The sequence below is a fragment of the Miscanthus floridulus genome, chromosome 9 (genome assembly GCF_019320115.1).
Source record: "Miscanthus floridulus cultivar M001 chromosome 9, ASM1932011v1, whole genome shotgun sequence".
Lineage (NCBI taxonomy): Eukaryota > Viridiplantae > Streptophyta > Magnoliopsida > Poales > Poaceae > Miscanthus > Miscanthus floridulus.
The window spans coordinates 43749290-43776476 of NC_089588.1; the positions used below are offsets into that span (position 1 = coordinate 43749290).

General features: G+C 44.7%; 1 protein-coding gene across 1 annotated transcript; it reads right to left on the reverse strand.

Annotated features, from left to right (window-relative positions):
* Positions 1 to 262: 262 nt before the first annotated feature.
* Positions 263 to 4091, reverse strand: LOC136481836 (disease resistance protein RGA5-like). The gene is made up of 3 exons (XM_066479119.1): positions 3265 to 4091; positions 1502 to 2622; positions 263 to 1405 (listed from the first exon to the last, which is right to left on the reverse strand). The coding sequence occupies exons 1-3, from the start codon at positions 4089 to 4091 to the stop codon at positions 504 to 506; spliced, it is 2850 nt and encodes a 949-aa protein (XP_066335216.1). The 3' UTR covers positions 263 to 503.
* Between the last annotated feature and the right edge of the window lie 23096 nt (positions 4092 to 27187).

Consider the following 27187-nt stretch of genomic DNA (forward strand, 5'->3'; position numbering starts at 1 on the left):
GGGAAGGAACCACAGTTTGCCCTCAAGCACCGTAACACATGTCCCTAATAATTAACAGAAGAGTCACTGATGTATTTTACTCAAGCTTAAAATAACGTTCCACATGACACAAAAAATAGGAGTTACGTTACAAATACTGATCGATCTTAATTTGGAAACAAATACAATAATGAACCATGTGATGGATGAACTCAATGCATAAAAAAGAAGACTAGAATTTCTAAAATAAAATGAAGTGTCGTACCAGACAAAACTACGCAAGCAAACCTATCTAGGCATTGTCAGAACTAAAAGCCACATAGCAATTGGAACCACCAGTTTAAGCTCCCTGAAAGACAGATAGCTATCAACCAGCGGTGCCGCCTGCCATCGGAGAGGTCGAATTTGCCTTGTTCAATTTCTACATACTCCGTACGTACCTAAAAACGGAAAAACATATGATAATTGGTGGTCATACTTATTCTCCACATCATGTACTCACAATGGTCTTCATTAGGCTTCTACTATGGCATGGTCGGATGGACGCCTGCTGCACCCTGAGCCATCCAATCTTGATCAAATCTTTGGATCTGGAGTATGGGACGGTTGGGATGGACTGCTGCTGCGCCCCTGATGTCATCCTCCAAAGCCTCCACCTCGTCAGCAACAGCAGCGTCGCAGTTAATATCTATAGCCAGATGTTTGAGCCCTGCCAGGTTCTGCAGCCCAAGGACGAGGCCACCTTCCCCAAACTTGAACTGGCACCGTGCCATCAGTTCCAGCTTGAGCCTTTGGAGCTTTGGCATGGCTCCTGGCTCAAACTCCAATGCCGCGTGACACCAACAACAGCGGAAATGAAACTTGAGCAAACCCTGGAATCCTTGTCTGCTGATTGCGCAAAGGATGCCTGAATCTCCATCTTGGTCATTGGATAAGATAACAGTAAGAGAGAGCAGCTTGGGTAAACTTGCTAGGATATTTATTCCTTCCTTGCCTGCTTCACCACGGACAAAAATGCGGAGGCGGGACAGGTTGACTAGTGAGCTAATTTGAGGGCCCACCCTATTCAAGTTATGTGTATCAAGAACAAGCTTTCGAAGCGGTGGTGGAGTAGGGACACACGAAGACATGAATGAACATGTGGCATCAGGTTCACTCCCACACACGCACAGTTCTCGCAGGTGCCCGAACAGCCTGGAGAGCGTAGAGATACATGCTTCCTTGTGATCCTTCCTCAAGTACGGCCAATCAATTTCAAGTATTCTCAGATTGGTCAGATCACTGAGTCCTTGGATAAGCTTTACAGATTGAATACCCAAATCGATCCTTGATAGCTCTTCCAACGCCTGCAGACTTCCGATTGCATCGGGTAGGCGCACCGACACATCGACAAAAAGGCGCACTAGCTTCTGCAACTGGATAATACCTGCTGGTAGACATTGCGATCTCACCTCTAGTATCTCCGGATGTTGCAGCTTTACTGCATAATTGGTTAATAAGCTTTTCTGCAACTGGATAATACTTGCTGGTGGCTTTTCAAGACGTAGCCATCTCAAATCTAGTGTCTCCAGATGTTGCAGCTTTTCTATATCCTGTGGAAGCTTGCCGACCAAAACATAATTGTATATCCTCAAGTACTTCAACTGAGCTAAACTTTTGACATTTCCAAGAGAGCATTTACCATATTCAACTTCAATATTCAGCACTCGCAAGACTTGGCTGTTTAAGAACTCTGTGGCATGCTTAGTAACCAGAACTAAATTTGAGCCAAAGATATCGATGGATCGGATTTGAGCTCCATTTTTTATTGTCTTGGCAATCTCTTCCGCCCGGGAAGAAATGTCTTTTTGGATGGATAGACGGCGAATCTTGTTCGAAGAATAATTTTTAGAAAAACCATTACCATTCCATATAGTAACAAAGTTGTCCTCCACGGCCTTTGATACAATGAACTCAAGTATGACATCATGAACTCTGCACTGTTTCACTGTTGCGCCGTGTCCCCCAACCTTGGTTGGCTGCACCAAGCTTCTATTGATGAGCTCATTCAAGTAACTTCTCCCTAGCTGCTCCATACTTTCCCTGTCCTGTCCAGGAATCAGTCCTTCGGCTACCCATAACAATATCAACTGTTGGCAATCAATCAAAGAATCCTCTGGAAACACACTCAGATATAACAAACAACTCTTTAGATGGTGAGGAAGGTCAAAGTAACTCAGCAGCAGAATTCTTTTCATCTTATCAATAGGAGAATCTTTGTCAACTGCAGTAGCAATAGACCTCAATACATTGACCCAGACTTCCGCTGCTTTGCTTCTGTTTGCTAATAAACCAGCTATACTGATTATGGCTAGTGGTAAGCCGCAACATTTCTTTAAAATATCATCGGATACTTTTCTCAAATCTGGGTGGCAATCATCACCGGACAAAAATAGCCTCTTAAAGAATAATATTTGGGAGTCCTCATGACTAAGGGGCTTTGCTTGATACATTTGTGCAGCAATACCAGTACAACAAGATTTGGCTACTGCTTCAATGCGTGTTGTAGTAATAATTCTGCTTCCATTGTCATTGACAGGTAAGGCAGATCGTACAAGCTCCCATGCTGATACACTCCAGATATCATCAATCAAGATGAAGTACCTGGATACATTAGTTCTGGAATCTTGTTATTAATTATGTAAGGCAACCATGAATTGAAGCGTATTCCAGTGAAGTTAAAGATGTCGGAGAAATGTAAGATGGATCGTAGTGGCACACTTTTTTATCAGTAATTATTACACATGAGAAATACAGTCTGTAAACTACCATTATTTAAAAATATGTTACAACCTCGAAAATGGTAAGTGTCGCATTAGAACACCTAGAGACCCACTCAAAAGACATGACGCATTCAGTTCAAAAACTGAGTTCCAAAATGAGATTTTTATGGATATTTAGAATTCTGGTCATATTTTCCAAGAAGTAATTTTACTGAATATGGATTAGATGGTGTAAAGTAAATTTTTTACCAAAATGATGCACAGTTGACTTGAGTTTGTTCATTGTTGCAACATCTTTAATGATGACATTTGATAGATATGCTGAGCCATTGAAGTATTTGAGGTAATTTTTTGCTGTCAAGTTCAGTAGGCCAGGAAAAAATGAATCATTTTTTAAAATTCCCAGAAAATTTCAGAAATGGCCTAATAATTAGGTGAGCTCATGTGATGAACAAATATTGCACGACATTATTCTAGCTAGATGAACTGGTTAACTATTAGAAAAATAAATAATATTGATTACCTCTTGTCCTTTAAGCATTCTTTCACTGTGCGGATGAGCTGCTCAACTGTCTCTAACATCTGTGACCGGTCAAAATGGCTCTTGCTTATTTGAGACAATATATCTCTAAGAAGTTTCTTCATATCTGAAGTTTGTGATACAGACACAAAAGCCCGGCTATCAAAAGCAGCTTCAGTGATTTTGTGGTACACCTCCATGGCGAGAGTGGTCTTCCCCTGTCCACCTATCCCATAGATGGACACCACCTTGTGCTCCTTGTCTTCACATCTCAATAAGCTGATGATCTCCTCACGAGGAGCATCGATTCCAACAAGATCCCTGGCCTCTTGAAAGAGTGCAGGTGCTCGAGGATCCAAGAGCACTGGCTGAGATGAAGAGGCGAGGAGACACTGATTGATGTCGTAGTAGCGTTTCCCCCGCTCACTCTGCTCGCTCACGAGCCTCTTGAGTCGTCGGATCTCCTCTGCTATTCCTCTGTCCTTGAACAACGTTTTCACCATTTGAATGGCCTTGTGCACGAAGTTGCCCATGGAACCTCCATCTCCATGGCTGTGATTGAGCACAAAACGGTCGATGCAATCCTCAATATCGTAGGACAGCTCACGCACCTTGCTCCTCCAGTCTTTGGCGAGTGGATCGATCTGATCGTCGTCCTTGTCTTCGAGCCTCAGCAGCATGGCTTCCATGGTGCGCAGATCATCTTGGAGGGACCGGATCCCTTGCTTGACATCTCTGGCGAGGTTGTACTTGCCGGTGAGCATGTCGGCCAGCTTGTCGATGACGGAGCCCAACACACCCGTGGCGGCGCTCGAGATCATTTCGGCCATCTTGACTCGCGACTACTGGCTGAGTGAAATGCTAGCTAGCTTGTGCGGTGGTATGGGAGAGGATAGGTGATTCAGTTCTCAGGTTAAAGTGGGGCACACAACAACGCATCCCATTCGTTAAATATATAATTTTCCTCTAGATTCGCGAGAACCACTCCAAGGCACGTTGTCGCTGACAGTCCACACGACGGCTTCAGTTCTCGAGAAGATTAATTTAAAGAATGCTTTTGAATTTGTGAAAGGGAGCCCATTTTTTGGCCGATCTCAGTGATATGTTTCGTTACACTGTTTCAAAAAATGTTACATCCCTTTATAAGTTTTGGTGGACGAAGAAAATAACCACCCTCAATGCATATATAGATTCATGTCACTAGCTTTATAAACTAGTCTCTCAATAATAAATAGCTACCTACTATTGTAATCAAATATGCCACATAAATAATTTTGGTATGGTGTGTAATAAGCGACCATTTCAGCCATCTTCTCAGCTCGAAATCCCTCGCTCTATGTAGATTGCTGGCTACCATGCGCGGTGGTGTCGGATATGGTGGCACAAATAACTCTCTCTCTTTCAGTTTTTCTATTTCGAGCTAAAAACTGGGTTAAAATCTTTTGCTCTCAAAGAGGCCCTAAACTGGGCACAACTCTCTCGAAACGGGCGTTGGACGCCCCACACCTCTTGTCGCTCGCACACATGGCTATGCATGAATAGTTAAATGAGGGTAAATCAGTCATTGTAGATTAGAGGACTAAAGTTTTGCCCATAGATCCAAACAGCCCAACAGGTCTAAAGTTTAGGAGCTAAACTTTAGTGCTTAGACCGATGATTCAAACACCATCTTAAATAGGACGCCATGTAATAGTGACAAAAGAATGAATGCCATTTATTGCCTACGATTATTATTTTGTTTTTGCGCATCAATCATGGGTTTCAATCACTGTTTTGGTCCGCTGTGATATGGGACCTTTGGATCGAAGATTCCAGCCACAACTCGCATCTCCATGGTATGAATAGGCTTTTCTTGTGAAATGTTGAGTAGGGCAAGTCAGTTTTATGTCACGTTTGATCCATTATCAGCTAATAGTTAGTTGGCTAATAACTCATATCTAATATTAATTAGCTAACTATCAGCTACCTATTAGCTGGAAGATGTTTGGATGCACAACTAATGAAAAATACTACTAAGATACTCCCTTTAGGTTGCTAAAAAAAGTCATTTTGAACAGCTACAAGGTCTCCGAAGCATAACTTTGGCTTCTTATTTTTATAAAAATATTTATTCAAAAGTGATATATGTTTATTTTTATGAAAGTACTTTTCAAGGCAAATCTATTCATATGATTTCCACATTGCCAAACTTAACAACTTAAAAGTTATTCATGATTTATATTCCCAATGTTTGACCAAGTCTTGTCCAAAAGGACCTGAATTACCTGTATGGAGTGAGTAACTATTAATTAGCTGCTATTATCTGATTTAGTCCAAGTAGTGAGATAGTTATTATCTAGAGATCGAGCTAACAATTAGCTATTTTATTAGCTGCACCTGTTTGGATAAAAAAAAATAACTATTAGGAGATAGCTATTATTTATAGGATAGGCCTTAATGAACCGAATACACCGCCTCCCTCAGTTGGTGTTCCACTATTCATATCTTATTTAAACATCTCATCTTGTACATCTTAATGAGTTTAGCCACAAAAAGCTTATGTTGTTTTATATTATTATTATTAACACTCTAAATATGAAAAACTTCATAGAAATTGTTGGAAACAAATTTCTTGAAAAATACATGGTCCACGTCGCATCAAAGAAAACGAGTACTACACCTTCTTGGTCCTGCCTCATCTAACGCGCATTTACTAGTCTAACTAACGTATATATACGTACATAAGTCATGCCCATAGAAAGCGAGTCCCCAATGCTGAAAGGAATCCTAATTAACTCTGGGAGTATTTGCAGTTGTAGGAAGACTTGAGAGGCAGGTTATTAGTCGTCGCCACGGCGAGTCCACACCCGAGCGTCTTCAAAAGTCTAGCTTAGAACTAGCTCATGAATTTTTTAATCAATAAATAGTACAAAAGACAAGAAACTAACATGGATTTGAGAGATAGTATCGCACACTTCAGGATGTGTTCCTCTCTAACAACACAATGTTCAGGGCAGTCTATCTCTCCGCCATATTTAGTAGCTTAGAACTATTGCTAGCTCATACCGTTGGAGACGTCCTTAGGGCGTCTTCAACAGCAATCCTAAATTGTGAGCTCATGTGGCAGTGAGAGACACTAAAAAGATAAATTTAAGAGTAAATCTATGCATCACGAGACGAACTAAAGACACCGTGTTCATCGATACACGTGCGAGACTATCGCTTTGCACCTCGCTAGTCTATTTCCTTTTTCCATTCTCTTTCTTCCTCATTGGACAACGTCTGACACATGCTAGCGACTTGGACCACCGTAGAGGGCGCCCTCAGGTCATTTTGGACTTTGGAGTTCTCAAGTTTTTTTTTTCCTTTAGTTCTGGACATTGGATGCCTTTCCGTTGGATTTGCATCGGGCCTGGTATCGAACTATAGGTAAGGGTGCCTTCACCCGTCAGCTTGTCTCAACTCTCAACCAATATGTTGTCGTACTCCCTCCATCGAAAGAATCTTAAGTTTAATAAATATGTATAAATATATGATGACTACAATTTTTCTGTATAGATTTAACATTGCGATCCAACGGCTCACCGATGAACATATCAGAAATATAGGCATTGACAAGTTGCTATTCATTTTCTGTTGTTTTGATAATGACTACACGCAGTTGAATAAGCCAATGCCAATGCTTGAGGGCATGTTTGGTTGGTGGTTGAAAAATATACTGCCTGGACCAGAGAGGCTTCCCAGACGTCCGACTTTGACCCTTTGGAGCCAGGATCTGTTGCCTGGGAGGCCTTTGCCTGCTAGGACTCCAACCAAACAGCCCTTGAATGCGTCAAATACTCAGTTCAATAGCCTCTTAACGATAGTATTTCTCGGCAGTGGTACCTATGAAAAAAATGAGTGCCACAAATATCTCGTATAAAGATCAGAAAAAACTCAGTTTAATTGGGTTGATGACCAGGACGTAACTTCGTCGTCCTCCATCCACAAAAAAATGTAATTCTTATTTTTCAATGAAACTAACCACTTTGAACTTTGACTAAAATTATACAAAAGATTATTAACATTCATGATACAAATTAAATACCATTAGATTAGTTATAGAATGTATTTTTTATAAGAAATTTATTTAGAGACATAAATGCTAATACTATTTACTATAAACTTTGTCAAACGTGAGCTATTTTGACCGGCACGGATCCCATAATTACATTCTTCGGTGGATGGAGGAAGTATTTCACAAAGGTTTCACCTTGTAATTAAATAATATATGAACCATGACTATTCTTAGGAATCAATAAAGCACGTCGAATGGCATTCCCTCAAAAAAATCTGAACCTTTCGTATTTAGCTTTGTAAATGTGGATGATTAATCTCATCAATCCACCAGTTGTAGGATTTCTATTAACAGTGGAGACGAATTGGAACCTTTGATAAATACTTGTGTACTCCGACTTGTCGTCAACCCTGCTAGCCCACAGAAAGAGACTTGAATGCTGAAAAGGAACCTTAACCAACTACTCCTACGTAGTACTATTTTTTATAATGGAGGAAGACTTGAGAGCCGGGTCAGTCATCGCGTCTTGAACGCTGAAAATGAACCTCAGCCAATGCTGAAAATGAACCTTAGCCAACTTCTCCAACTTTTCAATAAACAACTTTGACTAAATATATATTTAAAAATATTAATATTTATGGTACATAATTAGTATCATTGAAAAGATCTGTGAATCTAGTTTTTTAATAAATTTATTTGGAGATACAAATGTTGCACTCATTTTCTATAAATCGAGTCAAACTTATGGCACGTACACCGATGGCGATAGTTATTTTGGGATGGAGGGAGTAGTACTATTTTGTTTTTACTAATGGAGGAAGACTTGAGAGGCGGGTCGTCATCGCCAAGTTATCTTAGAGGTTTCCGTGACCATGACCATCGAGCTCAAGGAATTAATTTCTCGACATGGACACCGTGCCTTTTTTTGGTCAGTTCCGGATGGGCTCTTGCCGATGACGGAGCCCATCACGCCTGTCACTACACCAGAAAGCAACAAAGGAGACGCGTCAATCAGAGACGGTAAGTCAGCCACCGTCACTAAAGTAGTACTGACGGGTGACATAAAGAATCTTCTCTGAAGTATTAGTCCACAACCGCGCAACCAATATAATCTCTGATGACATAATATCCGAGACGCGTCTTACTATAAGCCGTCTCTAATATATCAAAGACAGGCCCATCTATTCTATAAAATATATCAGAGACGGTTTATTATTCAGAGAGGCAGATCTTTTGTTACCAGTCTCCTCTAAAATACATATCAGAGACGGCTAGAAATTCAGAGACGGTTTTGATTGTAGCCCGTCTATTTTCAATAAAATATCAGTGACGTGTGGAATATCCCCGTCTGCGTGCTACTGTAGCAGTGACGTGCACATATTATACCCCATTAGTGTCATATCAAAGATGGCTTTCTCCTTGCTAGATATCGATCTAAAGCTATAACACGGCCGGCCGACTTATTGTGTCCTCTCTCGCGAGCACTATTACTCTGACCTATTGCCACTCGGGTGTGTCCGTCCAATTAGTCGACGCTCTAGCTATTAGATCGATCCCCTATCGACCTAGCTAGCCTCTGGATATGTGCAGTGTGCCATCGTTTTGGTGCGTGGGGTGCCGGCGGTAGCGCGCGGAATTAGCTAGCTTGCTTGCTAGGTCTCCCGCCGACAGTCAGCTATGGGTCGCCCGCACCGGCCGTCGATCGATCGAGCTTATAGGTATACCCCTACTCAATCTCTGCTAGCTGCGCATGCCTCGGCTCTCTTGCAAATCGATATTATATTGTTCCCCTTCTTTAGTAGGTCTAATATCCTAATTAAGATTTTGCATATATATATATATACACACACACACCTGATCTCTCTCGGTCGACGATCTTCAACGTACTTATTCAGGTTTCTAGCAATAATTAACTACTTGTATAGTTAATAATATAATCAAATTATTGATTAATTGTGAGATGCACATAGATATATATGTATGCATACTGACACAGGTTTGTACATATATTGAACATTTAATTTTGTTGTAGATGGATGACCGTTCGTGGATGTATCTGAAGAACCGTACCTGTGATCAGTATTTGCAGGGTCTCAAGTCATTCATTACAGTAGCAGAGGTAGATATGTCGACTCACTGCAACTACTGCTATGTGGTGTCCATGCAAACATTGTAGGAATAACAAGAAATACTCCAGCTCATGTACGGTGCATGCACACCTGATCATTCGTGGTTTCATGGATGACTATCGATGTTGGAACAAGCATGGCGAGGGAGGCGTTAACGATCGAGATGTGCAGGACAGCCATATGGATGACGTGAATGAGAAGGGGAAACTATTGGGAATCCGAGAAACTATTGCCTCATTCCTGATGTCGCAACTCTGAAGGCATGAATGAGAAGGGGAAATTTACTTTGGACTTATGCGGGTTTGTAAACATTGATCTTGTGAGACATGTGTTGCAGTAGGTTACTTAATTAGCCAGTATGTTTATTTATCTGTGCACAATTATAACTACTTTACTGATGAGAAATTCATGACCATCCTGTGATGAGCATATAAAGAGACATGGATTTGCATTCTAACACGTCTGTGATAAGCATCGTCAGAGACATGTTCTACAAGAAACCTGTTTCCAATGCAAGCATATCGCAGCTGCGCCTAAACATACTGTATCAAAACTGAGACGGGCTCCATTAACGCTAATGTCTCTGCTTGAGCAATATCAGAGACGGCGCTTGAGCAATATCCGTCAGTAGACTAAGCAGGCCAGAGACATTTGTGTTCGGTACCGTCACTAATTGTGAAAAATCAGAGACGATTTCTTTTAGGCAACCATCTGTATTATTCTTATGACAGACGGTAGTGCCTAGGAGCCTTCGCTATCTGTTACATATCACAGACAGTTTGTGGTTATTAACCGTCACTCTTATGTACTTATCAGAGACGGGTAATGCCTTAGGAGTCGTCGCTATTTGTTACATATCAGAGACGGTTTCTGGTTTTCAACCGTCTCTTTTATGTACTTATCTGAGACGGTTGTGCACCCGTCACTAGTACTGTCCACAGCACAGCTTTGTTTCCCGTCACTAAGTCACATCTATGTGGGTTGCTAGCTAGCTAGCATGCGCGGTGGTGTGGAGATCCCAATTCCGAGGATAATTGCTCGCAGATGGTGGCACAAATCATTGGGATTCTATATCTGCGCGTGAGCACTGGGAACGACACAAGTTTCCTTCCACTTTCCTCCATAACCACTTTCCTTTCACCAACTCTCCCTCCGTTTTTCTATTTCGGCTGGGCCACCTTTGTCCGTGTGACGAGTGGTGGTGGCCGGCGGGCAACTTGGCCATGCGATGCCATGCCAGGAAGTAAAAACAATTTCAACTGGTTGAAGACTAATAATAAGTAAAGCACGAACCGAGCTCTCGAGTCCTGAGTCCTGGCCATGCCCCGTCGTCGTCTAGTTCTAGTAGTAATTAACTATATGGTCCCTTCATTCTCACTAACGCGCAAACCAAAGTTGTGCTTGTCTGCGTATGGGAGAAGACACACAACACTAAAACAGAGATGAGCCATAGCCGGCCAATCTGGGTAGGATGGCCTGTGTGAACGACTTCTTAATAGAATTTGAGCATAACATACGGCATGATTGATTATAACTCAGATTATAAACAGGACTATTATAATCTATTTATGGGTTATTATAATCTAGGTCGTTTAGATTTAATTCAGATTATAAAAGTAGATGGAGAAATCAATAGATTTAAGCCAAAAAATGGGTCGATGATCGCTATAGAGTTTTTCTGCAGATAGATGCACTGAAAGCGCATGGACATAGGACAAGTATAATCCAATAAATCAACAATACTACTTGTGAAATTGTTTTCAAATACAAAACACCAAATGTTATAGTGAGAAACTAGCTACTTGTGCAGGGTTAGCAACTCCAAAAGACTCTTTATTATATCATTTCCAATTTATAGAAATATAGATTTTAGTGAAAAAATACCATCTAACAGTCTCTTTAATTGAACATGCAAATATAGAAATCCACTATTCTGGATTTCTCGCTTGCCAAAGATCGGGAGCATGGATGGCTCTCTGCAGTATGCACAAGATATAGAAAAGGTATTGGAGGGTACAAAGATATAGAAAGCGATTTACTCAAATGACGATTTAGAGAGTAAAGTTTAGAAACTCTTGGAGATGCTCTAAGGGTGAAAATCGGATGGTTATTTCTTGATATCCATGTCTTTGAAGGGTTTAGATACTAAATGGATAATTCATATATCTAATATTCATGCCTTATTTGAATCTAAATACTCAGAGTTAGATAATTGATACACATGTAGGGTGAAAATCAATATTCGATACATTTGACACTATCCTTATAATTTTGAATTTAATATAAAAAAATAAATACAAGTACTCATAGCCATATCATATCCACTTGTATTCTATCAGTTTTCATCCTACCATTATACTTTACTTTGATCTTCTTGTTTTATAAATGTACATGTGAGCGACAGTTTAATTTTCAACCTGGACTACAAAACCGAATAAATCCGGTCATCTGACCGGTTTTGAAGATGGTTTTCTATTTTTTAAAGATAAAAATATAGTTTAATCTCAAAAAACAATTTATTTAAATTAGAAAAATATGAAACTAGAACCGGTTTTCCTATAAAATGGTTATCTATCTGTTGGTGCTCTATGTGGTGATATTTGAATGTTATTTGTTTTAAATAAGTAATGAGCATGACCACAAGCAATAAAGGAATAGAAAAAGAAATAATTCTTCAAATAAATCTGAATAGATCACAAACACATATAAAGTATTTAAAAAAAAATCCTACTACTTCCACATTTGTTTGAATTAAAAGAAATTAGTTATGAATTTTTAGGTATTAAACTAGTTATTATTATTATTATTATTATTATTATTATTATTATTATTATTATTATTATTATTATTATTATTACAGAATAGAAAACCAAATTTGAAGCGAGCAAGAGTGCTAAAACCATGCGCCTTTGTCCCTTTTGTGATTAGTTCCACCTCAATCGTGAATGATTCCTTCTATCTACCCTCTCCTATCCACCAATCCCATCCCCATCCCTCCCCTCGACCCCGAACCCATCCCTATGGTGGCAAATCATGTGACCACGAGGAAGCAGAGATGCTTGGCTACTACAAAAGGAATTTTCATATGATGTATTTTTATTTATTTATAGAGTGTTGAGGCTTGCGGTCTCAGACAGTGTGGAGGAGATAGAGGCCTCCGCCCGCCAAGCGCTGCCCTCAGGCGGAGGCTCGGGAAACAGGCACGACAAGTGGGCGTGTAGGGAAATGGCACGTAAAACTAGGGTTTCACTGATTAATTTTCCAACCTCGCGTACGGTTACAAGTGTTCCCTATTTATAGGGCTCAACTACCACTTTTATAGAGTTTACAATAGTACCCTTCAACTGCTACAGTACATTCTCGGAATATTCCGCTACTCGCCTTTCCTCTCGGGGGTAATCTTGTCATGCCGCCCTCAGGTACTGGGCCTGCGCGATCAGCCGGCCTATCAGGGCTCAGGATTTGGCGATGGGCCTTTGGACCTCCGCCGTCGGTCTCTGCCCCATCAGGCCTCAGGATTCGGCGACGGGCCTTTGGACCTCCGTCGTCGGTCTCCGCCCCATCGGGCCTCAGGATTCGGCGAAGGGCCTTTAGGCCTCCGCCATCGGTCTCCGCCCCTGGGACGCCGAGGCCGTAGACCCCCGACGCCCAGTATTGCCATCCTCCTGCTTGGGTCTCTGCCCCTACGAGCGGAGGCCGAACCGGCGCGCCCGCACCGTCCACGAGGGTCTTCCTCTGGTTACCTGCACACACACGTAGGTAATGTTGGCACTTGATTAGCCTTGCAGCGGGGCGGCCTCCACCCCCTCCACTCGGAGACGCCTACGAGCTAACCGGGCAGAGGCTGCGCTAGGGTCACCGGCAGCGTCCTGCAAGCAGTCTGAGAAACCGTCATCTTTCTGGGTCTGGAGGCGTGGTAGCTGGGCCTTTGCTTAGGTAGTTGGTCAGAAACGTCTTTGCGAACTGCTGGCCGCGTAGGTCTCCGCCACTCTCGGAGGCCGTGTTACAACAGTTCCCCCCTTTTGAGACCACGGTCCGCCTGAGCGTGTTGTGAGCTCAAAACTCCCTAAGCAAGGACGTCCATGGGGGCGGAGACTGCGCGTAGTCACATCTCCAACCGATCCCCATAGGTTCCCCCCTGGCCCGCTCTGGCGTGGCTGCTGGTCTTGTCATAGTAGCTGTTAGGCTGCAAAACTAGCCGTTGTCCTACACTGTGGCCGTTTACGCCGTATTGCTTTCTGTTGTATACCTTGCAACTTCTCCGAAGATGACCGTTGGGCGGCAGGCGAATTCTCCAGAGATGACCGTTGTACGGCGGGAGACGAACCACCCACCCGTGGCCTATATAAGGGCAGGGTTGGTGGCAGGGTCCCCCCCACACTGCTCATTCGCTTTCCTTGCCTCTGAGAAATTGCTCTCTGCTCTCTTCGCTTTCGCTTGAGCTGCCTTCGCGCGTTCCGTCTTTCCACTTGCGTCTTCCGCCTAGGCTACCGCCGCGGTGGCTTTCTTTTCTGCCTCCGCCAATACTCGCCGGCCCGCCTTCTTTGGACCCTATCGCCACCTTCTTGGCGTTAGGGCCGCCGGCTGGAGTGCACGCTTTGAGGAGTGCATGCTTGCCTCCGCCTCCACGTTGGAATTTGAAAAGCTAGTGGAGGAGGATTTGGGGAGTGTCTCCGCGTCCATCGGAGACCTGATCACTGCGGATTCCAGAGACATGGCGATAAAGTCATGGGATTTTGGCCCCTCCTCCATTACTGAAGAGGCGGTCGCAGAGATGTTGAAGGAATCGTATTTTCCTTCTTCGAGGGTAAAAATCCCTCCGCCTGGCCAGACCGTTCCGGAGTCGGAGGAGGGATATGCGGTGGTGTTTCGGGACTTCTTCACCTGCGGCCTCCGACTTCCTAACATCCCCTTCCTCCGCCGGGTGTTGGAGACCTTCAATGTCCAGCTCCATCATCTGACTCCTACTGCCTTCCTCATGCTCAGCAAATTCTGCTGGGCGTGTGTTTCTTATGGCGCCGAGCCAGATGTGGACACCTTCTGCGCTTACTACGAGCTGCAGAAGCAGCCGAAGAAGAAGAAGGAGATGTGGGAGGGCAAGGAGGTGGAGGTGATCTACCAGTATGGTAGTTGCACCTTCATGTCAAAGAGGAACCAAGGCGTAAACCGCCTAGAGATTTCTTTTTGCCAGAAAGGCAAATGGGACTACGGCTAGCTTGAGCAGTGGTTCTACGTGAAGACCTACGGGGTCCGCGGCACTACCGAGGAAGGTGCGGAGGTCGTGGAGTATCCATTGACTTCAAGAATGGAGGTGATGGCGCCGCATACGCGCGTGGATCCGCCAGAGGAGATGTCTCCGGCGAGGAAGGATTGCGACCAGGCTTTTGCGGCAGCGTGCCGCTACTCCGGGAGCCGCGACCTGGTGGAGGAGATTATGGCCTCCAACTACTGGCCCCTGGGCAGAGACAACCCAGCCTTTTGGCTAGAGAAGGTGAAGGTTCCCGTTTTTGGGCTGAAGGCCGGGATTCCTTTCCCCCGCTTTGGCCGGTCTTTGGGGGAGGGGTGACGGAGGACAGCTTTGTTGCCGACGTTGAGGAGGCCACCGTCGGGTTGGTTGGCAAAATTTCCAAGCGTGAGTACACGTCTCGGAGAGCCGTGGCAGGCACCATGCCACGGCTCAATCGAGTTTTTAAGGAGCTTGGGATCGTCTACCAGGAGCGCGAGGTTCCCGCCAAGGTCCTAGCTTCGATTGACAAGAAGAAGAAGAAGGCATCCGCAAAGAATGTTATGGCGGAGGCCGAGTCCAAGAAGAGGAAGGGCACCGCTGTTGCTCAGGCGCTTGCAAAAAAGAAGAAGAAGACCGGTGCTCTGGTGATCACGCCGGCCGTGTCCTCGGCAGGTAGTGCGGGCGTTGCCTCCGCCGGTAGTGAAGACGTTCAGAGCTCCTCCGTCCCGTCGGTGGACATGCGGGTCACGAGTGGTGGGGTTCGCGGCTCTCTTATAGCTCCGTTGCGCCCTATGCGCGGCGCTTTGAGCGGTGCGGAGCTTCCGGAGGCCAGCGCTGCTCCGGCGCGCTCCTTGCACGGTGCTGCGAGTGTCGCCGAATAGCCGGAGGCTAGCGCCGCCGATCCTATGCCTGACATTTTTGGCGGGCTATATTCAAGTTCTAAAGAGGGCGCGGAGGTCGTCTTGGAGCACGCTCCTTTGTCTCCCGCCGTTGTTGCGCCGTCTCCCGCCGTTGTTGCGCCTTCCCTCGCGCCGGAGGCCGTGCTAGCTGAGCAGGCCCCGGCGGCTCAGTCTTCTTCGAGCCCTCCGCCCGCTAGGCCGCTGGCTGAGGAGAGCCGGCCCTTTGGGCCTTCGCCGCATGATGGGGCGGAGACTTCTGCCCAGCGGGCTCGGCAGGTGGCCCAGCCTTGGCTTTTTATGAGTGAGTTTGCTTGGCGCACATTTTTGTGTTTACTATCTTCGCCCGATTTATTTGTTTATGTATTCTATCAAGTGCTAATACTATGTACTTGTTGCTTTGTAGGTGATGTCATGGCTGGACTCCTCACCCCGGAGGAGCGAGCGGCCGCTGCCAGCGTCGGGTTTGGTCCGGGGCAGCCGGGGCCGATGGCGCCGGGTCCGAGTGAGTATAGAGTGTTTTTATCTTACTCGTCTTTTGGCCTGTTGTTATTGCCTATTTCTGATCGGCCCTCTGACCTAAGTTGTTGTTGTTGTTTTTTTTGCTACGCAGGCTCCTCCGACACTTCTATCTCAGGTTGGGAAGAGTGCTATCTTGGGGTTCTTGGAGACGTCAGAGGTGGTCTCTGGCAGTTGGTGTATTTATTGTGAGATTTGCTTTTCTCACCTTATGGTTTTGTGTTTGTCTGTTCTTCTTTGAACAGATCGCTTCAAACAGCGTCTGAGGGACATGGATTTCTTCCAACTTCTCTGTGTTCATCTAGAACACCAGAGCTTGGTGCGTCTTTGGCGGTTTGCCTTTTTTGGTGTATGTTCACCTTTAGACTTGTTTTTGTTTTTATTGCTGATCGCCTTGGTCTTCTTCTTTCTGATCGCAGGGGTATCACACGGCCGTTGTTATGGAAGAGCACTGCACTCGCGAGGTCTCCGACCGAGATACTGTGATTGAAGCGCTCAAGGCGGAGAACGAGCGCCTGGAAGGTGAAAAAGGGGGTTTGGCCAACTCCCTTGCAGCTCTCCACCATTCTCTGGCGGAGAAGGAACAAGAAAAGGAGGCTTTGAGGGCCGATCTCGCCAAGCCCCGGGATGCAGAAGTTTTGTCCGCCGAGCAGACCCGCAGGGCGAACGAGTTGGCCGAGGGTCTCCGGCGAGAGCTGGCCTCTGAGAAGGAATCCGCAGCTGCTGTGGGGGAGCAGCTATCTTTGACGACAAGGCATTTGGACTCGGTCAAGGGGGTCCTTGCTTCAACCGTTGGCCATTACCGGGCCATCGTCGCTGAGTTCGGAGGCGAAACCTCCGCTCCTCCAGAGGAAGACAGTGTCTACGCCCTCGCCTCCTGGCTAAAGCATCACCTTGCGAAGCTCCTCGGTCTGATCAATGGTTGCACGGACTACGGGGTGCTAGCGGGAGTAGCGAATTACGACAAGCTTTTGGTGCACGGCGGGTGTACGCGTACCGAAAGTATTCCGGAGGGAGCGCTGTCGGGTCCGGAGGAGCTTGGTGAGACTTCTCTTGGTTTGCGAAAAACCTTGAGAAATTTCATTGGGTACTTTTGGGCTCCATTTGGGAGACCTGCAGCCTAGAAACTGGCGGGGGAAAAGAGGGCGAAGGTATTTCTAGTCTTTGTAGCCGCTATTTTTCTCTCCTTGCTTTTTTGCGAAGCTGCGAAGGCTTTCATTGCCTGTGCCACTGATATTTTAGCCTATGCTACAGGATGCGCAGAAGAGACTTGCGGGCAGGCCTCCGCCAGTTCTGCGCTCGGCGACCGCAGGCGGTGCTTCCGCCACCGATGGCGCTCCGGTGGGCGCTACGATCGGCGGTGGTGATGGTCGGAGGCCGCAGGCGCCGTCCCCGCCCACAGTTGATGCGGGCTCCGTTCCAGGGACTTCTGCTGTGGCTGAGGCGCCGGAGGTCTAGGCTCTTTGTAGGACTTAGCTGTTTTGACTTGTATATTGTAGTCCAGTTGGGCTCTTGTAAATAAAGTTTCTTTTGTTCTGAATGATTTTGTGGAAAATTTTAACCTTGCGCAGGTTCTGAATCGGGAGCCTACGCAAGATGTTGCGCCTTTGACTCTTTACAACGACGGTATTTATGTGAGCGGAGAGCTTTGGGAGTATTGGCATTCGGCCTTTCCCCGCAGCGTTGCGCACGACGTGTTTGAGTCAGTTAAGTTTGACATAGACGATGAGCGCGCTGGGTTTACTCGCGCGCTTGCTTGGCGTGGACCTCCGCCACAATAGTTTGGACTTTATTGTAAGTTTGTGTCCTGTAAGAATGCTACTTGACATTTTATGGAATACAAAATAGGTTCACTTTCTTGATTGTTTGTGCGGGGGCTTATGTCTGTTGTGCTAGTTTACATATCTCGTCTAGTCCTGAGCTTGAAAAACCGTGGGCCTTTGCTTGGGCGAACATGCGGGATACAGAGGTGGTGGTCAGGACCTCCGCCCCATGTTCTCTCCTTCTTTGTGCTTGCTTGATGGCCGGGGTAGAAGTGTTGGCAGTTTTTTGGCCGGCGGAGGCATACTTGAAATCCGCCTGGCGAGGCTTGCTGAATCGGTGTGTGATCCGATAGGAGGTTTGGCGCGGCTTGTGCAGACGGCGGAGACTTTTGGTATTTCTTTAGCTGGGTGTTTTAGCTGTCTGGTGGTATGGGCCTCCGACGCAGCACACCCGTGGGACATGTTTCATTTGTGGAGATGGCAGGTTAGGTCTCCGGTGTCGGGGGGATGTTACGAGATTTCGTGCGATATCCCCCTTCTTCTGTAGGCCTGCGCTGTTCATCACTGTGTCGTAGTTTCTGTCTCTTTTCCCACTGTCTCCGACCGTCTACTGGTGCCTCCGATTTTACGAGTTTTCGTACAATATCTACGGTCGACTTAGATATCTAAGGAGACCCCTGCCTCCATGGCTGTTGCTGTGGCTTGTGCTTGTGCTCTGCCTTCTTCCCCCCTTGCGCCTTATGCTGACTGAGGTTTTAAGGGCGTGGGGGGAATCCGTTTTATAGCGGGGTGGTGGCTTTTGGTTGTTAAATTTTTGGTACGTTGTTTGTTGGAACGTATCTTGGCTTTAATGGCCTATATCTTGCTTGAATTATTCGTGCCTTTTGAGATCTTTTAATGGCCAAGGTTGTTTTTGCCTTGATGCCTGAATCTGGTCAGGTCTTCGTCAAGGGTCGGAGGCCTGTTTAGCCAAGGTTGTTTTTGCCTTGATGCCTGAATCTGGTCAGGTCTTCGTCAAGGGTCGGAGGCCTGTTTGGCCAAGGTGGTTTCTGCCTTGATGCCTGAATTTGGACAGGTCTTTGTCAAGGTCGATGGCCTGTTTGGCCAAGGTGATTTCTGCCTTGATGCCTGACTCTAGACAGGTCTTTGTCAAGGTCGAAGGCCTGTTTGGCCATAGAGGTCGTTTCAAATTCCCAATGCCTATGGCCGGCGCTTTGAAAGGACCTGTGCTTATTTTCGTTCACCGAATATTGCGGCGCCAGAGCTGGCCGCTTTCAGTTTTGGACTTTTCAAGCGTTCTTTTGGGGAATTACTTCTTTATACTTCTAGAGGATTTTTACATTGAGCCTGCCTCGTTAAAAACCTCACCTCCGCTTGGAGTTCCCCTGTGAGGAAAAGAGTACAGGCTCTTTTACATTTTTTGGGATGAAGAAAAAAGAGTTGAAAGGTAAATGAACGGAGGGGCCTCCGCTTATTATTTGTGGAGGTTGCCCTTTGGTACATTGCCTAGATGTAGTATCTGCGGAGGCTGTCAATATTCTAGGTGTGGGTTGTCGTGACACCTTCGCTGTCGGTCAAGTGGAAAGAGCCAGGGTGGCCTGCTGTCGTTGCTGTGTATGGGCCTTCCCATTTCGGTTGTAGTTTGCCAACAAGTTGTGCGTTCGGTTTTCTTCTGAGTACGAGGTCTCCATGTTTTATGTCTTTCCTTACCACCTGAGAGTCTCTCCACTTCTTGGTTTGGGACTGATATTTTGCAATGTTTTCAACTGCTTCCAGTCTTATGGCTTCTATTGTTTCTTTTTCATATTCTTCATCTTGCAACATTAGCTGTCTTGTTGTGCGGAGGCTTTCGTGCTTGATTTCTTCTAGCATCATGGCCTCTTCTCCATAAAGCAGTTTGAATGGTGTGAATCCTGTTGTTCTTGAGATAGATGTATTGTGTGACCAAATCACTCTGGGTAATTCATCTACCCATTTTCCTTTGCGTAGGCCCAGCAATGTTTTTGATATTGCTGAAAACACTATTCTATTTGCTCTTTCCACAGCACCATTGGACTCTGGGTGGTATACTGAGGCGAAGGCAAGTTTTGTCCCAATGCTTTTGCAGAATTCTTTGAAGTTCTCTAAATCAAATTGTTTTCCATTGTCCACTGTTAGAATCCTCGGTACACCGAATCTGCAGATGATGTTTTGCCAGAAGAATTTTCTGATAGTTTCTGAGGTTATCTTCGCTAGTGGCTTTGCTTCTATCCATCTTGTAAAATATTCTACTGCCACTACTGTGAATCTGTTTCCTCCTTGGGATGGTGGTAATGGGCCGACCAGGTCCATGCCCCATCTTTGTAGCGGCCATGTCGGGGGTATAAGCTTGGTCTCCGACGATGGTTTTGACTGCCCGGGAGAGAATGTTTGGCATGCTTTGCATGTTCTGACTGTCTGCTCTGTGTCTTGTATGTGTGTTGGCCAATAAAAGCCTTGCCTTATTGCTTTTGCTGATAATGCTCTAGAGCCAATGTGCGACCCACAAATTCCTGAGTGTATTTCTTGAAGCAACTCTATGCCTTCGCTCTGCGATATGCATTTGAGGAGGGGCTGGACTACTCCTTTCTTGTACAGTACACCATCTATGATTGTGTAATTTCTTGCCCTGGCCTGTATTCTTGCTGCTTTTGCTTCATCTTCTTCGGTGGTTTTGCCTTCTAAGAATTCTGTTATCGCCTTTCTCCAATCTTCATTTTGCAGGTGTAGTATGGGCTTAGGTGCCTTAGATGTCTCCGCAGTTGCCGGAGACTTCAGGATCTAGTAAAAAAGTGTTTGGTGGCAGTGGCAGGTTGTTTGCCGCAGCTTTTGCTAGTTCATCGGCCTCTGCATTTTCTGATCTTGGGATGTGCTTCAGGGTGAAGCCCTTGAATCTCCGCTCTAAATTTCTGACAACGGATAGGTATTTGATGAGTTCTGGCTCTCTTGCTGTGTATTCTTTCTCTACTTGGCCAGTAACCACTTGAGAATCTGTTTTGACTGTCAATGTTTTTGCCCCTAGGGCCTTTGCTTTACTGAGCGCTAGGATCAGGCCTTCATATTCTGCTATGTTGTTTGTTGATTTGAACTCTAGCCTTGCTGCGTATTTCAGTCTGACGCCGGAGGGTGCCGTTAGGACGGCGGAGGCTCCTGCTCCGGCTTGGTGGGAGTAGCAAATAGTACTATTGATTTGAACTCTACTTTTGATATGTTTGATACATCATAAATTGATGTTTTACTATCGGACTTGAGCCGACAAATCCACTTAAGGTTATTAACATGGTCTAACAGAATAGGAATTGAATAGTTCCATCTTAGTGTCTGTCATGTTTGATAAGAGCTTGTCTCTAATGCCCTTTCTGTTTACAAGGCAGTCAAAGATATCTAATCAACAAAGATGATGGTCACATTGTTTTTCCTCTACCATTTGCAGCCAGCTGTTTATGTGTATATGTAATCTATTGGTGTGACCAATGGTTTTAGTGTATTCAATGGTTTGTTTAAACAGAAGCATAAGGCTATAGTGGCCATCCAAACCATGCTATCAGTAATATTAGGACATTGATGATATGTGGTTGTCTCATAATTTGTAATATGTATTTGTTGGTGTGATATGCCACATGTTAGATGCTTGCACCGTGGTGATGCTGGCAGTGACTCCATATTTATAAATGTCTATGCTTAGGTCTTAGCGTTACTATCCAATTATAAAGCCATGCCGAGTTGTAAAGCAAATGTTTGCTGAGTAAATGGTTGTTTAAGTTATGTAATGAAGAAGGCATGTGGCAGGATTTGATAAAAAACAAATACCTGAAAAATAAAAAGTTAAGCCAAGTTGAAAAGAAAGCAGGGGATTGCCATTTTTGGGCAGGCCTTATGAGTGTCAAAGATCAGTTCATAAACCTGGGTTGGTTTAGATTAAATAACGGAACTAAAATCATGTTTTGGAAAGACAAATGGATGGGGCATCATGCTTTTAAAATCCGTTATCCAAACCTATACAATATGGTGCACAAAGTGCAGGCAATGGTAGCTGAGGTTATGCAATCTCCTACAACTAAAAAGAACAAAGTGTGGATATTTTTTTGTGCGATATTTGTTTTGGTTTGTCTGTCTGCCCACACCTGCGATCCCACGACATCTCCCGCATGTTGCATCCTTTGGTGCGATCCCGCACCCCTCGCTCTATCCCGTCCACCCTCACCACGCCGCCGCCGCACGCGTCCATGCCCTACGGGATACACCGGTGACGAGGCCGGCTCCCTCCACGCGCGCCTCGCCCTCGCCAATCCAGGACCACCGCGCCAACGCCCCCGCCTCCGAGATCTTCGTGGCCCACCGCGCTGCTTGGATGGATGCCGAGCGTCGCCTCCAGGTCCATGCCGCCGCCGCCGCCGGGGACGAGGCCTCCTCCCTCCACGTGCGCCCCCTCCTCTACGATGCCCGTGCTCATCATGAAGGTCCACGCCACCACCTGCACCACCCCGACGCCCACGGCTGCGGCCACTACTGCACCGTGGCTCGCACCCGCGCCGGAGGCGGAGCTGACCCTTGACACCGTGCCTACGGCCGCCACTCCCCACCTCCACTTTGGCCCCCACAGGCAGCAGCACATCCGCTTCCCCTCCCTCCACCTCCGTGTGCAGCCAGATCCAGTGCCCCCATGGCTGGAACCGTCGTCTCCTCGTTGGATCGAGGGTGGCGGCGCCATAGCAGACGGCCACAGACCTCGCCCCTGCGTCCTTGCCCTCGCCCTCAGCCATCACCCCACGCAACCGTTGCGCCGCCTCCTCCTCAGCCCCGCTGCGCCACCACAGCCCCGCCTCTTCCCGTGCCACGACAGTGATGGGATCCAAGTACCTGAGGCACAAGATCCACGTCACGGATGCGGACTTCTTGGAGAGTCGGAGGAGGACAAGACACGGGCTTGGCACAGCCGCCACCTCTCGCCCTGCCCGGGAAGGAGCAATAGGTGTTCGGCATGGGGATTCTGTTGCAGATCTCCATGCTCGTGCTCGGCGCCTCGGCCACGAACTGTGCTATCACCACTTCTACTAATTCGACGAGGCCAACGCCCCGCTCCTCACCGGTACGTACTCGTCTGCCCTGCGCACCATGCCTCATGTCCCTGGCCGCCCACCTATGGCGTGTGAATCTGGAAGTAGCATGGTTGAATGGATCGACACGGATCTGTTCATACATTTTTAATTTGATCGCATTAACAATAGTAGTGTATGTGCTTGTTACTTGCTCAATTCTCATCCTTCACAGCAGCGAAGTTTGATTTAGTGCAGAATTATGAATTGTTTCCTGGCAATAAGCTCTATGAATTGCAGGATGCTAATTTAGATGCCTTCTAATGATGCAAGAATTCTCTAAACATACAATCTAGGAATCACATACGGAGGTCGAGTTGTTAGTTGTTTGTTCAACCCAGCCTTGGTTTTCAATTATCTACTGCTGGTGATGTGCAGACTAAATGGTCTTTGTTTTTATGCCATTAGCATTAGACCGGGGCTCTCAAAGGACAGAAAAATTGCTAATTGCAAGGCGTTCATCAGGCACGTAGGGGAGGTAAGGTGTTTGTAAAAATTCTCCCGTGAAATGTGCTTGAGCTATCTGCACTTCCAAAAAGGTATGCCAATTATTCCAGGAGCTGTTCTTGAAATTTGACAACAATGTCATTTGCATGATGTTCGTGGTTTAGCAGCAGGTGGCTGTTTCATGGACCAAATCAGAAGCTGCCAGTTCTGAAAGTTAAGCATATAGTCTTTTAGACCATGTGATGCAAGATCATTTAGACCAGTTCTGTGAAGGAATTGGCAGATCGTGTCGCAAGTTATGTTTACCTTTGCATACTGTACTGGTGGCTCAGGTAATATATTCAGCAGTAGTGGTCCATAATTACTGGAGGCGTGTCTGTAGTCAGCCCTAACTTGGTTTGTGTTGTACCAGGCCTTTTGGTTGCGGTGTTATTGTTGGAGATTATGATAGAACACTCAGGAGTTTCCTATATAAGTTACTGTATATTTCGTCATAGTTGTAATGACGTGAATGCATAGGCTCTTTGTGTTAGTTTTTAGTCTTCTATCAGTTGCGCACTCATTTTCAGTATATATAGCATTGTTTTTAAGTAGCATTATGCTTTAGGAGTCTTGTGAATTTGAAATACATAATGTTTATTGACTTTACAAACTTGAACAGAAATACTTTGGTGCTGCATTAGGGAAGGGAAGACAGGCTGCGAGACGTAAGCTTACGATTTTTTTTTTTGTTCTTAATGCTCTCTTTGTTTCTTGTTCTTCTGTTGCGAATGCATAAAACACAATCAAATAAACATTTATTGCTTATTGTAACATAGCTATTTGCTCAGCAACATTGGCAGAGCAGTGTGTAGTACATACACTAGCTCAAATCCTGCAATCTTTGAAAACTGAACTTGTAGCTGATAACTAAAGCAATGTGACAATAGCACAAGCATAACATACTGCTACTCGATGAAAACTCTAAATCCTATACTCACTGAAAAGCAAAACTACTAAACAGTAGCTACTACTAGCTCAACTTTTTCTAGCAAAACTGAAAATGAATGCTACTGCTACCTCTACTACTTGAATAACAAAATTGAAAATAAATGTTACCTAGAAGACTCTGAAATAATGGTTCACACTATTGGAGTCTCAAGCTTCAGTGTGGCACTATGTGATGCTACTGCCTACCTTTTTGAGCATGGATTGTGATCGTGTGGTGTATTTTTGGCTTCATAATGCTCTTGGGGTTGATTTCGTCATACATATAACATTGCGGTTCTGATGATAAGATTGGTGAGCATGGTTCTGCAGTGTTTTCATACAACACTTTTTTTTAACAGCATGTTGTTACATTTAGGTCTGCAAGAGTGTTGATATATTTTGTAGAACTTTCTCTAGAGTCAATTTGGCTAAGTATATTACCTTAGGTACCATTAGGTTGTGATAAAAAATGATATGCTTCTTGTGATTGCTTTTCATTTGATGCTAGCAAATTTAATTTAACCAAATCAGTCTTCATCTATTTCAGGGGTGCATGTGTGATGATTAATGCTAGAATGATTTTTGTGATCCTACCCTGTGCTCCTGGAGGTAATGGTCCTTCCATTAATTTGTGATGTTTCATAAGTCAGTTCTCTCTTGTCTCCTACTGCAATATACCTTTCTCCAATTATAAAAATGATGGTAGGCTTCAAATCATGTATTTGTTTACTTTATGGAAACAGAAGAACAGAAGCCTATGGAATTTATCAATTTGAACATGCTCACGCACAGTTTGTCCAGTATTCAGTTTGATTAGTAGCAGCTCCTTTTTATTTTTTCTCTGTATATTTAGTTTGTTCTTTGGATTAGGATATAGAGCATTGATAAGGTTTCATATGGGTGTCTTTGCTTCTTCAGGCAGCGCACTGTATCATTTGTAGATCTTTTTGCAGATTTCAGATAAAGGTACCGATTCTCAATTTACCATTCTTTCAGTTTTGTCAGCCTCATTGAACCATACTTATGTGCTATTAGGAGCCACAAAAAGTGTAAATCTCTGTGCTGTTTTTTTTTAGATATTGTGCTAGGTAAGTTGCAGAGCTATCCCATTAGATGATCAAATGAGCAATTATTGTGTAGACTGCTATTAAGAAATTTTCTATGCTCCAATTACAATATGTCTCTTTACCCAATGGAGCGACTGAGCAAAACTTGAATACCATTTTTACAGCTTCCTTCTCTAGCCTTGACGATGCTACTGGATGCTTCAGGGTTCGTTGCTGGTGGTTGTGCTGCTGTTACCATGGTTAGAAGATTAGATAGAGCACTGCAATTTGTGCACTCATGATACTCTTTCAGGATTTCAGATTTTTTTCCCCAATTTTCCTTCAGTCTCTGTTTTCTTAAGTGAGGCTCATCTCCGCTTTCTCGTCCCTCCAAACACTGTAGTTCTAAACATTGTTTTCTCATCTCTCGAGACAACCTATCTTAGTATTCATAGAGAACTTTCGTAGGCTAAAAAACCTGGCCCTCTGTGTTATTAATTAGGAAGCTAAAACTTAAAGGCAATAATAATGAACGGGGTACCTGCTGAAAGAAAGAACAAGAGACAATGTAGGGTGTATACTTCATTCTTAAACTGTAGAGGTCTATACTGAACAATATTGGTGCCTACTGTATGGTGAATACTTCATTCTTGTTTTTAAATTGGCATATTTATTGCAAGATAATAATTATGTACTGTCTGATTTTTTGTTATTGCAAACTGACAATCCACCACCGATGGTGCATGGTATTTTGACTTTGTTAATTTGTGGAGATAAGCAAATTGGTTTTGAAACTCAATTCAATTGCATTTTTTTCCTAGCCTTTCAGTCTAATGGCTAATTGTAACAACCATACAGATATAATGAAGATGGAAGACCACTATGTTAGAGATGGAACCACAACTGTGGCAACAGCAGATAAACTTTGGCAGCCGAAAACACAGAAGAAATGGAGGGTGATGAAAACTCGGATGTTAATTCAGCTTCTAAATAGGTGTCATCAAGTTCGTCACTGAGGCGAGTTCGTCTGCCCATTCTGTTGTCGAGGTTTGAGAGGTTGGAGTATTTGTGATGCTCCACAGCATGCAACTGACATCGCTAATTATTCCGTCGCTAACTGGGGAAAGAATTAGCTGATTGCGTGCTATGCCGTGTATTACTGTATTATACCATTTTTGCCATAGGATGTATTGTACCATTTTTGCTTTAGAATAGTGCAGAGTTATCAAATAGTACTATAAAGTCAATCTATTGTTTCTTTGAGACTCATGTCGGTTGGAACTCTGCTGAACTAAAATATCTTTTCATCTATTGTCGACGACCTGAACATATTTACATGCACTGCTTCACTATAATTTTTTCAATGGATACAGATAATCCCCCCAGGTCACGGAAGTTTGTAAGCTGATTTGGTCACCAGCGGCGGTGCATACCTGTAAGATCTTTTTTCCATTCCTTTCTTGGTTCCCAGTTTGATTTCTGTAATTTCCCTCCTTTATTCCGTCTGTTTCCTCCTGATTTAGCCTGGTTCAGCTCCAAGTTTCCCTATCTTCTGCATTGCCCTGCACTCTACATGGAGATGTTGTATATACACTTGTGATGGCATAATGAAAATTGAACATGTGTTATATTATTGTTATAAAAATGACATTTTGAGTGTTTTGTTCATAATATTTCGTTTTGTAACCATTCATAACTATTACACGTGTATGTTCTCAAAACCATGAGTTTTGTCGACTTTCCCCACTTTTCTCATGTGCCAATGTGTGATCAACCGAAT

Coding starts and splice junctions, on each gene's coding strand:
- LOC136481836 (XM_066479119.1), bottom strand. CDS start 4,091: ATGGCCGAAATGATCTCGAGCGCCGCCACGGGTGTGTTGGGCTCCGTC. Junction 2,623..3,264: donor GAATGCTTAAAGGACAAGAG/GTAATCAATATT, acceptor TAATGTATCCAG/GTACTTCATCTTGATTGATG. Junction 1,406..1,501: donor TCTTGAAAAGCCACCAGCAA/GTATTATCCAGT, acceptor GTCTACCAGCAG/GTATTATCCAGTTGCAGAAG.